This window comes from Eumetopias jubatus, unplaced genomic scaffold, assembly GCF_037043125.1.
Source record: "Eumetopias jubatus isolate StellerSeaLion01/CBP00866 unplaced genomic scaffold, mEumJub1_p1.0 scaffold_11, whole genome shotgun sequence".
Classification (NCBI taxonomy): Eukaryota; Metazoa; Chordata; class Mammalia; order Carnivora; family Otariidae; genus Eumetopias; species Eumetopias jubatus.
This window is the reverse complement of record NW_028274817.1, coordinates 45208289-45225714: the sequence shown is the minus strand read 5'-3', so window position 1 is coordinate 45225714 and position 17426 is coordinate 45208289. Positions and strand designations below refer to the sequence as shown.

The 17426-nt window shown below is 40.4% G+C and overlaps 1 protein-coding gene across 1 annotated transcript in view; it reads right to left on the bottom strand.

The window, feature by feature from the left end:
- Positions 1 to 6069: 6069 nt before the first annotated feature.
- The window catches only part of LOC148163056 (interphotoreceptor matrix proteoglycan 1-like), a 133950-nt gene continuing 122593 nt past the window's right edge, over positions 6070 to 17426 (bottom strand). The window contains 3 exon segments of the mRNA XM_088028551.1: positions 6070 to 6147; positions 7672 to 7744; positions 13121 to 13316. Of these exon segments, the coding sequence (XP_087884677.1) occupies positions 6070 to 6147; positions 7672 to 7744; positions 13121 to 13316 (347 nt within the window).

The window sequence follows — 17426 nt, the reverse complement described above, 5'->3', positions numbered from 1 at the left end:
AGATTTTATTTATTTATTCATGAGAGACAGACAGACAGAGACAGAGAGAGAGAGAGAGAGAGAGAGAGGCAGAGGCAGAAGGAGAAGCAGGCTCCCCGTGGAGCAGGGAGCCCGACGCAAGACTCGATCCCAGGACCGGGGATCATGACCTGAGCCGAAGGCAGACGCTTAACTGACTGAGACACCCAGGCGTCCCTGGCGGGCATAATTCTTGAAATTAAAAAAGAGCAGTACCAAGTTTCTCATTACCACCCTATAAATGATGGCACAGGTGAGGTACCACCAGTTTACAAATTATGCCTCTATCGGCAGGTCTCACATAAGTCATTTCCTACCACTTGCCACTTTTCAGTTCCTCATGTACATTTACACAAGGAATCCATATGCGGGTGTGTGAATTTCTTAGAAATATGAACTAAAGGAATAATTGCCATTCCACAAGGAGTAATTCCATGCTATTCCATGTAGTGCCTCAGTGGTCAAAGACAAGTCTCAGCCTCCTCACCCAGGGAACTGAGCCTGCATTGTGAGGAACAGAGGCAGTCTCACATGTTAGTGAGCAATTGCAGTGTCTGGCTCAAATTAGGCCCTCTGAGCTGAGTTCCCTCATGGGCAGGGACCACGGAACCCACTGCATGGCCCCTTACTGCCTCTCTCTACAGCATTACATCTACATCATTAGGTGTCCACATCCTTGGCCTCCTACCCTAGCTAGCTCAGATGCCATGGACTTCCAGTCACTCATTCTCCTGCCAATTCTCCCCATTCCCTTGGTCCCATGGTACAAAGGCATCAAGTTTATGGACAGACACCTCCAACCAGATGCCCTTCTCCCAAAGGCTGCTACTGGGGATGGGTGGTGGACCCCTCCCCGTATCCCATCAGGACCCAGGAACCTCTGAGGGGAAGGAACCCCAGAAGCAGCTGCAGGAACTCCAGGAGGAGTGGCCTTGATGATGACTTTTTCCAACTAACTTCTGTGCCTTTCCTAAAAATCTCTCTGACTCCAGTATTTTCCTGTGTTCCCAACACTTTGTCCCAGACCTTGCTCTGAACTGATGCCCTTATCCCTAGGATTCCTGCCTGGAAACACCACCCCTAGCTCTAGAGTATAACTGCTGCTTATCTTTCTAAATATGGATTCTATTTATCCTACTTGCCATTTCTTTAATGATCACAGAATTTCTCTTCAAGCACTGCTCCTTATGATTCTACCACCCTGTAAACCCTGTGCTGGAGAAAGTCAGTCTTGGATGTGAACACATCACCCCTTCAGTGACCATAACCAAGGGCAGAAGCCTTGGCCCTAGATCATACAAGATTAGACACTGTCTCACACCCCTGCCAAAATAAAGCAGGGAAAAATGGTGTCTGGCTGATCTTAGCACCCTAGCCTGCATCAAAGAAAGGTAGTAATGTAGTGGGAGGATGGCATGATTTCTGGGGGTTAGCGGGGAGAGTGTCTGTGGCAGGGTCTGAAATTTTGCAGTTGTAACAGGAGCCCAGCTGTGATGGTTAATTTTGTGTGTCAACTTAGGTAGACTGTGCTACCCAGATACTTGGTCAAACATTATTCTGGATATTTCTATGAGGATTGTTTGGGATTAGATTAATATTTAAATCTTAGAGCAAAGCAGATCACTCTTCATTATGTGGGTGGGTCACACCCAATCAGTTGAAGGCCTAACAGAGAAAAGACTGACCTCCCTGAAGGAAGAGGGAATTCTGCCAGCAAATCACCTTCAAAACTGAACTGCACCTCTTCCCTAGGTCTCCAGCCTGCCGGCCTATCCTGCAGATTTGGGGCTTGTCAAGTTCCATAATAGCATGAGCCAACTCCTTAATTTAAAAAAAAAAAAAAAAAAAAAAAGAATGAACAATGCTACACCAACAAACTGGACAACCCAGAAGAAATGGAAAAATTCTTGGAAACATACAACCTACTAAGATGGAATCAGGAAGAAATAAAAATTCCGAAGAGACCAATTACTCGTAAGAAGATTGGACGAGCATAAAACAAAACAAAACAAAACAAAACTCCCAATGAAGAAAAATTCAGGACCAGATGGCGTCACTGGTGAATCTTACCCAACATTTATAGAAAAATGAATGACAATCCTTCTCAAACTCTTCCAAAAAATTGAAGAGGAAAGAACATTCTCAAATTCATTTTACGAGGCCAGCATTACCTTTATATCAAAACTAGAAAAGGACACTACTAGAAAAGAAAACTACAGGCCAATATCCTTGATGAATATAGATGCAAAAGAAAAATCAATAAAATACTTGCAAACGAATTCCAGTGGCACATTAAAGGATAATTCACCATGATCAAGTGGGATTTATCCCTGGGATGCAGGGATGGTTCAACATATGCAAATCATTAAATGTGATACACCGTATTAGTAGAATGAAAGAAAAATTACATGATCACTCAATAGGAGCAGGAAAAGCCTTTGACAAATTCCAACACCTGTTCATGATAAAAACTATTAACAAATTAGTTATAGAAGGAACATACCTCAACATAACAAAGGCCATATATGATAAGCTCACCACTAGCTAGATCTTTGGTTTCTTTACGTGAAGTACCTTAAAAGTACTTGGATAAGTAGAATAAATATTTATTGAATGAATCAGTCAGTCAATTAATACAATGTTAGTGGTAGATCTACCTCCTTTTTTACAGAGGAGGTAAAAGATTGAGAGGGGTCAAATAATTTAGTTCTAGACCATGAAAGAGGTATAAATGCTTTTGCTTCAATCATGTGGAACAAAAAGAATCAAAACAAGCAAATTATTTTGAGTAGCCCCCTGTCGATTTACAAAGAGTTGCTCCTTCGTCATTCCACATCTTCAGAAGGCATGACATGTTTTCTGTATGTATCATTACCAGAAATAACAAGTATTGAGGGTTTTTATTTCTCTGAGAAGAAATAAAAGTAAACTAACAAGGGAGGGGAGGACAGAAGATCTCTAAAAATGAGAATAAGGACAAGTTGAGGGGATCAATTGTAAAAATAAAGAGAAAAGTAGTGGTGGAAGAGAAAGAAATGGGTCTGCCTCTGAAGATTCTACATCCCCAGGTTAAAAAACACTGGTACTTTTTAGGTGACAAAGCACTCCGAGATCTTAGCTGAGTTTTAGAATGAATTGTATGTACTATAGGAGCAGAACCTATGGTTTTTAACACTTGGATCAGGATAGACCTGGTGTACCAGTTCTTAGCATGTAGAAATGGCACTGCCACACTGGAGAAGGCCAGCAAGAAAGAGACGTTCTGTGCAGAAGCCTCACAGAGGAATCAAGTTGGAGAGACTTTGAGAAGTAGAGTCTACCCATGGCAGGACCAGGTCATTGAATACAATTCAGTTCAGTTCAAGTCAATGTATTCTTCCTTCCCCAACACTCACCTAATATATGAAGTAAGTTTAGTTGTCATACTTTTCAAGAAATTTTTTAAAGGATAATCAGGAAAAAATGTGCAATTAAAAAGAGAATCTTGAATACTAATTTGTATCTATGCATCATCTCAACCTCAGACCTCAAATAGGATTATTAATTGGCCATTTTCTTTTCACTTTTGAAAACCCATCTAATTGCAACTGTTACTTAATTTTTCCTCATTTCCTTAAAAAAATGTGTATCTGATTCTTTCCTAAAATGATGTACTGGAAATAGAAATAATAAATGCTGTCTATGTAGAACTTCCTCTTGCATCTTGTGCTTTTAATACAGTTACAGGGTGTTATAAACAAAACAGTTGTAAGCGTTGCACTTGTTGCCCCATGTCTCAGATGGAATAAGTTGGAGAAGTCTGGGGTCCAGAGCTTCATCCAGTCACCAGAGCTGGAAACCCTGTGTTGGGTGGCTGGGGGGAAAAGGCAAGGGAACTCAGGTGACTGGAACATGCTTGTTTTGGCCCCAGATTCTTATGGGTTTTCCATCCAGGGAACAAGCAGGACCGTGTGTGACCTGCGACTACTCACATTGACTAGATTAGAGAAAACCCAAACTTTGGCTACCTTTCCCCAGGCGCCCTTACCAGTCTGTTTACAAGATGACACAGGATGTAAAAACTGGGGATCCAAAGAAGAGGCCTTCTTGCTGAGACTTTGAATATAGTTTCTGTAGGCTACTTCATGCCCCTCATCTGGAACCTACCATGATGCAGGTGGGTCAACAGCTCTTTTCTAGCTGGTTGAAAAAGACCAATCCAAAATGTGGGTGATCCAATGAGTGAGAGGCCCTTGCTTCAGAGGGGCACCTTTCTAACAGAGGATGGAGTGTTTACCTACTTCTCCTTCCCCATCAAAAACAACATCCTCTGCTCTTGTTAGAGCACAACTGAAATGTGGAGGGTGGAGGGCACGTTATGAGGAGGTGATCATTGTCAGATCTTCATTTCCTTTCTTTTTTATCTTTTTAATTTTTTAAATGATTTATTTATTTGAGAGAGAGAGCAGGAGCGGGGTGGGGGCGGAGAGACGGACAAGCAGGCTCCCTGCTGAGCGTGGAGCCTGTTCCAGGGCTCGATCCCAGGACCTTGAGATCATGACCTGAGACAAAGGCAGGTGCTTAACCGACTGAGCCACCCAGGCGCCCCTCATTTTCTCTCTTGGTGAAATTGTTTTCATGTGATTTTGGTCGGCCTGCCATGCTACTAACAAGCATGTTTTCCTCTGGGTTCCAGGGATATGGAAGTGAGTAGGTACATCTGCCATGGTTCTTTGTGGCACTTGATCAACATAGCGCAGTTTGACGTCCTTATCCCATATCACAGTTCCTCACTTTAGGGGAGGATTGGGGTGGGAATCGGGATGAATGCTATGCATTTCTGAGGCCAACAGGAATGAATTTTCAAGGATTTGTAACCAGGTGTGTGTGTGTGGGGGGAAGATTGTGTCTATTATTAGGAAACATTTGTTTTTATTCTTGAAGTTTTACTGCTAAAATGTTGCTGTCAATGTTGAATATTTTGCTATCTTTTGGTAGCATGAAAATCATGCTTAAAATCATTTATCATAATCCACAAAGCAAATCCAGGGAATAGCTGGTAAAACAGATCCATTTTATTATAAATCTATGAATATTGTGCTTAATTTTACTGAAATTAAGGTTTTGCAGCAAATATATTAATAGTGAAACATTTGAAATAGAGAAATCATTTTTCATTAAGTACCACATTAAAAACTGACTAAAATGGATTACCTTGATGCCAATCTACCCGTGCATACAGGAAAGTTAAGTGTCCAGCAGTATTCAATGTAGTTATTAAATTATAGGAAGACATAGTTCATCTGTGGTGGAAAACAGGCATTGGTTATGTGACAAAGCATAACATCATTTTCTCCCCCTTTAACATAGCTTTATGTGGTCATAAGAAGAGATTTCTCATGGTACGTATATGTGAACCCCACTTCCTTTTTATTTTAAAGGAACAATTCAGAAGTTATTGGCAACAATACGATCTACTGTGTAAGCACTAATTTCTTCTAAAATTAGTGTGCTTAAGACTGAAGGTCTTGTGTGTGTGTGTGTGTGTGTGTGTGTGTGTGTGTGTGACAGACATTGAAGTGTGGAACAAATATACCCCCACCAGTGTTTACATACTGGATACGTCCATGATTCAGAGAGACCTGCCTCTCCTTGCATAATAGTCATCTTTTATGAACATTGTAACACATGAAGAGCTTTGCTTCATGATATATTGTTCAACCTCCCCTAAACAATAAGTAAGTTGCACTTGTATATGATCTATGAGCAGTATTTTAAGGGTAGCTGGAAGACTATCAGGAGTAGCTGAAATATGTTTCAATGATTGTGTTTTGGGTTTTGATAATAAGCATCTTTTTCTGCAGAATGTACCAGTCATCAAGCACATGATGCTTCTCTATTTGAAACATTGTGTGTTTTGGTTCTCGATGTTGACTCTATGCCTGGATTCTGATGACCAGTGAATATGCCTGCCTGTGTTTTCAGATTTTTAACAGTGGATACAATTTTCCTTGAGAAAACAGACCATTTCTCTTAAAACAGATTAAGTTATAATCTGTACATTTTTAGTTTTTAATTTCCTTCCCAATCTTGATAGTTAAATTCTTCATATACTCCAGTCAGTAATTCAGAATCTCTTTTCCTGATTATCTGGAAGAGAAATAGTTTTAAGAACTTAAGAAATGCCACTTGAGGTCAAATCCATATTGCATTCCAGTGTCACTTCTGCTGGTGTTTGAAAGAATATGCTTGCCTTTTAGGTATCTTCTTTGAAAGGTTCGGAGATGTCCTCCAAAATATCCCTAACTCTATAATGTAGCCGGAATGTATTCCATCTCTTCTTAGACCCATTTAGATTCTCAGGCTGAACCATCTCTTAAAGCAGAGAGGGCAAACAGAAATGATTATTCCATTCTGCTGTTTCAGATGAAATGTGATCCTTAATTCTACCTGGGACTTTAGGATTTACTTGGTGTTTGCTTCATCCCAGACATTTTATTAATATCAGATCTGGTGTTTTGTTGTCATTTTGTGGTTCAAGTCTGAACTTTTTCTGTCTTTCTGATTTGCTTTGTTTCAGGAAATCAGAATGGCACACGTTCTTCCCGGTGTGCACCCGGAGATAGGAAATTATGATTAGCCTTTGGTGTGCTTGGATACTGAGGTATCCTTGACTGTCTATTGATGGTAGTAACTTGTTTCAAGTGCAAGCTTCGAGGTGTTTGTTTCCACCCGACTCTATAGATTTCAGGTAGAGTGGGCACTGGCTGATTATCACTCACTTTTACCATCAAAGATGGTCTAATTTTTTTGAAATTTTTTATTTTAGACTAAAAGCTGTCCAAGGTATTTTCTCAAAAGTTATTTTTTAAAAATTTCTATATTTAACCTGGATATAGATAAGTTATTTCCCTTTGTAAGATAACTATTTTAGTAAAATAAGTTGGATGAATAATTTGAAAGGGATATCTAGGACACTGAAAGGAACATTCATCTGAGGATGAACTTTTAGGAATTTTTGAAGTTACTCATTCGCAAGTTATGTTTCCTCTGTTTCTCTACATACCTTTGCTTTTGCTCATTATTTGAAATCACTGAAGATATTTTATAAGAATATGCATAAAATTATTCAGTTCCAGGAATATAAATTATGAAAATTGCAACCTGTTGCAATGCATTTGATAAATTGCATGTATATTTTTATAAGAAAAAGTGAATAAAACTACCTGGGTCATTTGTTTTTTATTGTTTTATGTATATGTTTCAGTTAATGCCAGCCTTCTGTCTCTGTCTTCCTCACACCAAGAAATGCATTCAGTGCTCCCACCTTACAATACTAAATTAAAAAGCTTGGCAAATAAAGGAAAAGTGCTCTCACTTATCTCTATATAAAACAAGAGTCAGGGGCGCCTGGGTGGCTCAGTTGGTTAAGCAACTGCCTTCGGCTCAGGTCATGATCCTGGAGTCCCGGGATCGAGTTCCGCATCGGGCTCCCTGCTCAGCGGGGAGTCTGCTTCTCCCTCTGACCCTCTTCTTCTCGTGTTCTCTATCTCTCATTCTCTCTCTCTCAAATAAATAAAATCTTTAAAAAAAAACAAGAGTCAGACCTAGAAATGTTTTAAATTTTCTTTAAAATTCGATAATCAAAACCAACATATGAAAGTATTATTTTACCTTGTTATTTTGCTGATGTTGCAACTTCTTAACACTGGTTTTGAATGCTTGATTTTTAGAGTGACCCAGCGATCTACAAAAGAAAGCAAAAACGTGGTATCCTATTTCCTGGGCTTATCAACATTAATAGTAACTACAGCTTTCTACTATTTTAGCTTTAAAATTAATATGAAAATGAAAATGGATAGCCTATTTTTGCAGGTGCTTTCCACTAGAGCTAGAAGAACTATGCTCTCTGCAACCGCCCCTGAGTTTTGCCTTCCAGTTGGCATACTGTTTCTTAGGCAATGGTGTCAAAAGGATTGAACAAAGCTCATGGGAAAGATGAGTGATAACTTCATCTTGCAAAAAGTGGAGTTATTATTTTTTGCGTTATTTTTAAAGTCAGGTTCTGAGTCGTGGTTGCTGAAAAACAACTGTGCCATGACATTTGTTCACACAGTTTAAAAATAAAAGTAATTTTAAAATTTGATGTCTATAATTCCAGACTTTTTAATATACATGTTATATAATTTCTGATGATAGTGTATACACATTTTGCATCTTGCCTTTTCCCTCTTTACATTATAAGATGGATATAATATTTGGAGAATACTTTCTGACATATGTTCCCTTATCAGTAAATGGTTTTCTTTCTCCCAACATTATGTCCATTATAATTTCAGGGAAAGGCAGAGAGAGGGTATCACTCTAGGAAGAAGAGCCTATCTGGGAGGTGTAGTTGGAGGACAGGCTCCTTGTTCCTTCCATCACCAGCTAAGGCAGCATTTCTGGCTCCTACTTACCCGGGCTGGGTGACTTGGAGGCTCAGAGTACTAAGGGATGGGTAGGTGCCTGGGGTCAGAACTAAGAGATCACAGGTGAAGGAAATATGAGGATAGAAACTTTCCAAAGGGCCTGGTGAGGCAAGAAGAGGCCTCCGCCCCCACTCCCCAAACATTTAGGCACCACCTTGGAGAAAGGAAGGAAAGGGAAAGGATTTTTGAGCCTGATTATATATATACTCCAAGGGAACTGAGTTGCCTAAATTGATTGCTCCAACTATTAATCAGATGAAGTTTTTAAAATCGGATTGGACTATATTAAACTCTAACCCCTCCCTGTCTTGGTCCCCTCCCCGCCACCCCTTCCCCATTCAGTGGAGAAAGTGCTCATAAGGGAGTTAGGGACAGCTACTAGAGATAAAAATTGGATCCCTCCCTCGTCTGAGGTGTAGCAAGTGAGTAAATCTGTGATCTTACTGTAGTTAAGACAAGTACTTCCTTATTAAAATATCCTCATAGATGTCACTTTGCATCATCATTTCCTTAATCTGCCTCCTACATTTGGAAATAATTTTCATTATCATTTAAAAACATCACAGAGAACACATTAGGCCTATTAAATTAAAGGACAAAGTAAAAATTTTTAGATCTGAGGAGGAAAAGTCATAAGTAATTTACTCTATTAGATCTAGATTTGCATTTTCTGCATATGTAAAATGATAATTGTAATTAATAAAATTCAAACTCATTAAGCTAAAAAGGGACCTTTGAAAATGAAAATTTTGTTTATTCTTGGGAGAATTTTTGCCAAGTTCTTAATATAACTGAATATGTGTTTAGGACAATTAAAATTTAAGAAAACGAAAAATGTATGGAGTATATTGTTAAGTACTGAATTGAGGAAAAGAAGGAAAAACAAAGGTGAAAATAGAATGATGGCCGTAGAATGACCAAGAAAACAAACTGAAAATGTTCGTTGTGTATCCATGGACTCATCTCAGTAAGGCACCTGCCCTCAATATAATTTTCCTATCTCTTTTCTTCACTTTCAGGTAGACTAACAAAAAATGCAGCCGAGTTTATGATGCTTTAGAGAGTGCTGCTTTCAGTGTTAACAGCACTTTAGTGCCGTGGGCTGATTTGCTTCTGAGTTTAGGTTTAAACGCCAGGTAGGGACTCAGGTTTCTCCTTAACGGGGCTGCCCTTGGTGGATAATTACCAAATGGCTCCAATAATGCCTGCAGCAGAGCGGTTTACCCTGAAGAGCATCTGCTTTACTCCTCACCCAAACCCATGAATGTATTCCTGTCATCCCCATTATATGGACGAGAAATGTGGGGCTCAAAGTTGCTTCAGGTCACAACAAGCTGGGATAGAGCTTTAACTCAGGTCTCACTCTAAAGCCTCCGGTTTAATCACCGTCTTCAGTTATGGTTGATAAGGTCTTAAACGGTCACCTGATCCTCACATAAGTAAACTGTCAGAGTCACATACATGATGGCATCTGGGAAGAACAGTAGTGGGATCAGGGATCCAGGGCGGACCCTCAGCACCCCTGTGCTTCAGTTCTGAGGCGGCTTGTGGGGGCCGTGGGGTTTGTCCTCATGCTGAGATCAAGGTTTAACATTTAACACTGAGCAATTCTACTCCTTTCCATAGTTAACCGGGATAGTAGCTGAGTGTGTCTGTCATTCCACGTATTTGCTATGCTTTTCCTACATATTTGAGCGAACCATACAAAGTTGCCAATGTTTGATGATTTGTTACTGATAAAATGGTAATGCCATATAGTTGAAACTAGTATACTTCTAAGTATACATAGTTTTATTATTAAATTATTACCCAAACAGGATCTATTATTCTGCAACTTACTTTTCTCATTTAATAAAATGTCTTATTTCTATGGCAGCTCCGGTAGACTATATTATTGCTTTTAACTGTTGTGTTCCGTAGTGACTGATACACCACACTTAACTATTTCTCCACAGAGGCGCTGTGCAGTTGTTTCACGATTCAAAGCCGTGATGCTGGGAACGTTTTTATAAACATATCTTAGTGCACAAATGCAACTATTTGTGTAGGAATAGTTGTCTAAAAGTAGAGTATATGAATCAAATTTAAAATTTTATCGATACCAACAAATATTTCTTGGAGAAAGGTTTTTTCCAATTTACACATCCACCAGCAATGCTTGATAGGACTAGTTTTCCCTGACATTACTCACATTGGATAGTATTAACATTTTTTACTGAACTCATGAGTAACAAATGATACCTCTTTATTGTTTTTGGATTTCCCTAATTATAGTGAGACTGAGTGCATCTTTGCCTATGTTTTCTTGGTCATCTGGATTTCTTCTATGAATTGCCCTTGTGTATTCTTTGCCCATTTTAATATTAGCATGCTTGTCTTTTATTGATATGTAGGAGCTCCGATGATTATGGATGTTCAACCTTTACGATATTAAGATAGGTTACAAATATTTTTCTCCCACCTTGTTAATATGTTAATTTTATTTGTGGTGACTTTTCCCCCTGTGGAAATTCTCCTTTTAATGTCATGTGAAATTGGTGTCTTAATTATGGAAGGCTTTTTTAGCCCAGGATTATACAAATGGTTTTAAAAATAGTTTTCCTCATACTTTCAAAGTTTTGATTTTAGGTTTCAATCTTTGATATAGAATGGATTGGTGTATAGTAAAAAACTAATTTTATTTCTTTCCTAAATGGAAGGCCAGTTGTATTCTAAGCATTACTGACCAGTCAATACTTCTGCTACTGATTTGAAATGCTTGTTAAAATAGTCTAAATATAAGGGTCTATTTGGGGCTTATATATATATTTGTTCTGTATATTTATTGTCCATCTTAGTGTTCTAAATATTATTTTATGTATTACTGTCCTTCAGACCAACCTCTCCATCATTGTACTTCAAGATTTTCTGTTGTACATTTTCATTTCCAGAAGAAATTTAGAACCAGAATGTCAAATTCCATATAAAATCCTGTTGGGATTGAGATTAACTTGGAGAAAGTTGACAGCATTATCATAATCCTCACTCACTTGAATGGATATTCTTGTGTTTTATGTTCTTTGTAAAGATGCTTTATAAACAATTTCATTTACTCCTTGCAGTAACCTAATAGGTGGGTTTTATTAGTTTCATTATCCAATGAGGGAATTGAGATTTTGAGACGTTAATTGGTCCAAGGTCACTTGATTAGTAAATTGCTAAGCCAAAAAAATTTTTAAGAAGGTTTACTTATTTATTTATTTGATAGAGCACAAGCAGGGGGAGTGGCAGGCAGAGGGAGAAGCAGACTTCCCGCTGAGCAGGGAGCCCAAAGCGGGGCTCGATCGCAGGACCCCAAGATCGTGACCTGAGACACTTAACCGACTGAGCCACCCAGGTGCCCCGAACCAAAATTTCCATCACAATTTGACTCCAGAATATTGCTTCTTAACCATAATTGGGTTAAGTCATTGTCTTTAAAGTGTGAATACTTTGAAAGAACAGGGTATGTTTCATGAAGAGAAAGGCTAAATCTCTCTAGCTTCTTGTTGATGGAGTAAGCAGATGGCCATGAGCTCCCTGGTTAGAGGGATTATTAGAGACTGGGGAAATTAGAGGGAAATTAGAGACTGTGGCCACTAGAATGATTAAGAGGACAGTAAAAACAAACACAGGATGATCTACTCAAGATATGGGTCTCAGGTGATCACCACTGGGGAGATGTTCAGGTGTGTGTGATTGGAGACTCTTGAGTGGGAAACGCGAGTCAGGCTCAGGAAGAAGCCCTCCACGGGCGGGCAGAGTGCACGTGTGGACTTGATCTAGGTGTCACAGGACTTGGAGAAGCGTTAGGGGCCTCTGTGTTCCCTGATCGTTCATAATGCCACCTACACCCTGAAGTCTGGTTTGTGAATAGAAGGCCAGTTATATCTTGCCTCCTTTTCCCTCTTCTTAAGAGCTTCTCTTAACCTTTCTGTTGGAAATAAAGGACTGATTAAACATACCATGTCTATAGACTAGACTACTATGTAATCATTAAAAATGATGGTACAGAAAATATTTAATGACATGGGGGAATGTTCTATGTAAAAATGCTGTGTATAAAAGAAGCCGGTCTGATTCCATTTTGCTTTAGGACATTCTATGTAAACATTCTGTAATAACATGTGCATCACAAGATAAGAACAGTTAATATGATGAATATCACATGATTTTTCTTTCTCATAATTCTCTGTATTTTCCAAATTTCTCATGATGAAAGCTATATTTACAAAGAGGGAAAAAACAAATATTACACACACACACCCCTCAACACCAATTAAGGTAGGAGACCATGTAGTATTGGTCTTGAAGCTGACAACAGGCTCTTTTTCCTTCCCTTGTTGGTCTTACTGAAATACTGCTGAAAGGCCAGAGCAGTGGTCTCAAAGTGTGGTCCTTGGACCGCCAGCAGCAGCCTTACCTGGGCCCTACCCAGACCTGCTGCATCAAAAAAGAGCATAACAGGGCCCGGCCATGTGTTAAAAGAAGTCCTCCTCTGGGAGATTTTGATGTGCACTGGAGATCGAGAACCCGTGGGTTTAGAGGAACGTATGCATTCATTCTAACGATAGGTTTCTCAAAAACAAGAATAACAAATTCCTGGGTCTATAAAGTGACTGTGCTCGACCTACCTGCACGGAGCTCCCTTTCCCTGGATGACCTCACATTCCTCTGTGGGGGCACAGAGGCCCGGGTCCCGGTGGTGCCCACGCCCCCGGCTCACGTGCCCTGGTCAGCAGTGACACTCTGCTTCCTTGGTCCGCTCATTTTTCACACATTCGGCAAATTCGCCACAGGCCAGGAATTTGCAGGGATCTACTTGATCCGCTGTAAGAGATGGGCGGGTTTTAATGACTACGTGGATGCCCGTGCAGCGAACTGGTGGAAGTCAAAGGCCAGAGACCAAAGAGATTTGCCATCACTCCATTTTGGAGTGGGTTGTCCAGTAATGGTAACAGACTGGAGTGAAAAGTGAAATGCACATTTCTGTATCTTTGAGATTATGGACACAGGTGATAACATATTTACTATGAATATAATTATGCACAAACTTGGTTGGGCATCAGAATCAACCAGAGGCCTTGTTAAAACACAGGTTCCTGGCCCCATCCTCAGAGTCTCTGAAGCAGAGGGCTTAGGACGGTGACTGAGAATCTGTGTTTCTAAGGAGGTCTCAGGTGATGCTGCCGCATCTGGAGAGCACGTTCGGTAACCGCTGCATTAGAGAATTAAGATTTTTTTGTTTGTTAGGTTTTTAAGGTAAGCATTTTCTGCAGAGATGAGTTGTGAAAATATGTACTTAAGATCAGGTATACCTTATAAAGTAGCCAAGCAGTCATATATGTGGATGGTTTTGAGAGCTCAGGACAATTTCCTCATTTAAAAAGTATCTTTCTCTTAGTCCCTTGCTGATTCCTTAGGCCTTAATGTTAAGAGATCTTTCCTTTGGATTAATCATTTTTCCCCTATTAAAGTTCAAATAGATCTCTAGTCTCTGTTTTTGAGAGACTAGAGATCTATTTGTTTCAGGTCATTGTTTCATTTATTTAAAGTGAATGGCATTTGTACGTGCAAAGACTATGACAGGCATCCCGACCGGACGGAGCATCACGAGCAGAGGCACAGAGGTGGGGAAGCAACAGACAGGAGAAGAGAGAGCCCGGGAGACCCACTTAGGAGGCAGCAGACACTCATGGACAGGAAGGCAGGGAACCAAGACTGGAAAGATAAGGCCAAATTCTGGTAGGTCTCAAAGGCCATGCTAAGGAATTTGGACTCTATAGGCAGGGGGAGGCCGGGGAGGATTTCCGGGTGAGGGAAGGGGCTCATCAGAACTGTGCGTTCAAAGATCTGTAAATAGCATTGTCAGAATTAGGATGATTTCAAGTGATCAGCTGGTCCTGTATTTCCCAAGTGGGAACATTTGCAGAACTCTAATTCAGCAGGACTTAATAGGTTTTATACTAAGAAGAGGTTGGTGGCTAAATAAGCTTTTTCCCCTCCCCTGAAATGCAGGGTGACGTAAACGTAACATCTTTCTCTCTCCCTTGTTTCTCTTTCTCCCTCTTCCCTCCAAACTTATCCCCCTTCTCTTTTCACTTTTAAATTTCTTAGGGTCATTAATAAGCTAATGTCTTTTGTGAATCTTCAAGTGGGAAACATAGTGGCTTTGTCAAGTTTACTGCCCACAGTAGCTCTGCGCAGGGTCACTAGGACACGGTATGGGGTGAGAATGCCGATGAACCTTTAGGCTCATTCATCCAGCGCCTCCTAGTGGTGGCAGAAGTGATAGCGAGGGAAATTAGTAAAACCAGCCCCAGCGCTGGGGCAAGAGCAGGAAAAACCGTGTCTGGGGCTCCCAGCAGGTAGACCTGCTAAAAGACTTCACGTGAAGTTGTATTTCTTTGCAGCGTGAGGGTCCCTTATGGGCAAGCAGGACTGACTAATGTGAACTGGCTTCGTCTGCTTGAAAGTTCCTAAAGCTGGCCATGTTAGGGGATCCTTGTCACTGTTCAGAAAATGACTCAGACTTACCCTGACAACCCAGGAGATTCACATCCAGGGCCAGGTTTAATAAATAACAGCTGTCAGTGACCTTACACTCAAGGCTTGTAGTCTTGATAACGGAAATCAGGGGGGAATAGTCAAGGAGCTCCATTTCCTTCTCTCCGCAGCAGAGAAATATATTAACTAGGAAAGCTGATGGAATGCACAGATTCTACCCCTCTGAAGAGTAATAGCAAATGTGTGATAACCAAATGAGTTTCCCATTAAAAAAATGTTACTGTTTTACTGTCATTTCCTTCAGCCCAGCTAGGCATAGTCTAGGCAACAGTAAAGCTGAACAGAACACAATAAGGCAACGTTGGAGAAATAAACTTATCCACATTCAGGGACCCTAGACCAGATATATTTGAAAAACAAATGCACCTAGTTCATAGACAACTTGCTTTCCCCGTGTTATTTATTCAGGACCAGTCCACAGAGAAGTAGGAGAGTTCAAATCACCAAGCTTAGTTTTTGTTTGCTGTGTATTTGCTGTGTATACTTTCCTGGGTACTAAGACAACATTCATTGATCCAACACATATCAGCGTGGCCCTTCAAAATCTTCAGCATTAAGAATTTCCGACCAACTAATTGCTTTAGATTTTAATTTTATCCTTAGATAAAATCTTACATTTTAGATACAATGTTAGAGCTGAAAGGTATTTTAGAACCTTCTCACGCATTTGCTCACTTTGCAGATGAGGAAGCTGAGACTCAGAAGTTGAGTGTTGCAAAGCCCAAGGCTGTTTCTGTGGATCCTCTGTGTGAGGGGCAGTGCCGGGGAAGGAAAAGAGCCAAGAGGGGCAGTTGTGGGACCAGGCATGAAAAGGCAGTTGCCGTTAATTAGAATCGTTAATAGAAGAGATCATATTTAGAAATTTAATTTGTGAAGCAGCCCGTACTGCTTCCATTATTATACTTCAAAAATACTTTTCCTAGGTATGTTGATGGCCCTCTACTTACATACCAATCTTGAGGGGGCACCTAAAACTTCGGGCTTCAGGCGAAGACTGAGAACTGGATGTGCGCTGATCATAGGGAGGAGGCGCCACGGAAGAGAAGAGATTGTACGATGGATTAAAGTTTAGTAGAAATTTTTTAAGCGAAGGTTTCCCTATACTGTTGTCATTTTCTTTCTTTGTCATATCCCAAAGACATTTCTCCTTAGAATGATGGACATATTCATCAGTCACCTTAGGCCATACGACTATTTGCCTCCTCCTTAATACATCGCCAGGGCTTTGCACAAAATAAAATTTGCACAAAATCAGTCTGAACTTCCTCCACTCTGCTCTTGATTTGATCAATACATTATGTAAACATGATGTAGCAACAACCTGAACAGTGTGTAGCTTGGAAAGAAGGAAGACAAAAGAGACTTGAGATCCATAGTTGGTTAAGAAGAGTACAACTGGATGCCATTTTCTAGAAGAATATTTTCAAGTCATAATCAAGCTGTGTGTGTGACTTTGAAGAAGTGAAGTCCTCATGACTGGTGCATAGACTAGTTGGTCTATAATTGCCTTAGCTTTCTGGATTTGCTTAAGCCCTCTTTCAATACATTCTTTTTATGGCACTATAGAGAGGTTTCTTCATGGGCCTGTACCACACCCACCAAAGACCTACCATCGTTTGGCGTAGCCTCTGGGGCTTACTATAATTGCTTGCTGGCAAAATGAATTAATTTTCTGTCCTTAGCTTACTTAGGTAGCTCTTCTACACAGCAAATTTGACAATCTCTGTGTAGAGGCAGTCCAGGGCACTTGGCCTTAGTGTGTAGAGCCATGTCAGGAGCTGCTCGTTTGCAGCTGGTAGGAAAGTTCCAGGTCCATCCTGACACCAAGAGGTCCTGTCTTCATCCCCAGCTTCCCATGTGGATTCTGGAGGTAGTCAAAGCATTAATGTCATTCCATTTCAGGCCTTGCCCTGACGTAGCCTTAGGGATCATGATCTTGAACCTCCAGCTTCACCAGGAGTGCAATGACAGTTATTTATATGAACAGGGAGCTCGCATTTATTGAGGGCCATTTTGTGTTTGGCATTGTGCTGGGCACTTCAAACATGTCTTCATTAATATTCACAACCACCTTCCAGAGCAGATATCACTGACCTCATTTTCATAAGTGAGGAAACTGAAGTCCATTTTATTTTTTTAAAATATTTTATTTATTTATTTGAGAGAGAATGAGAGAGAGCATGAGAGGGGTGAGGCGCAGAAGGAGAAGCAGACTCCCTGCTGAGCAGGGAGCCCAATGTGGGGCTCAGTCCCAGGACTCCAGGATCATGGCCTGAGCCCAAGGCAGTCGCTTAACCGACTGAGCCACCCAGGTGTTCCCTGAAGTCCATTTTAGCTAGAAAGTATAACCCTAGATTAGCATCCACATGTCTG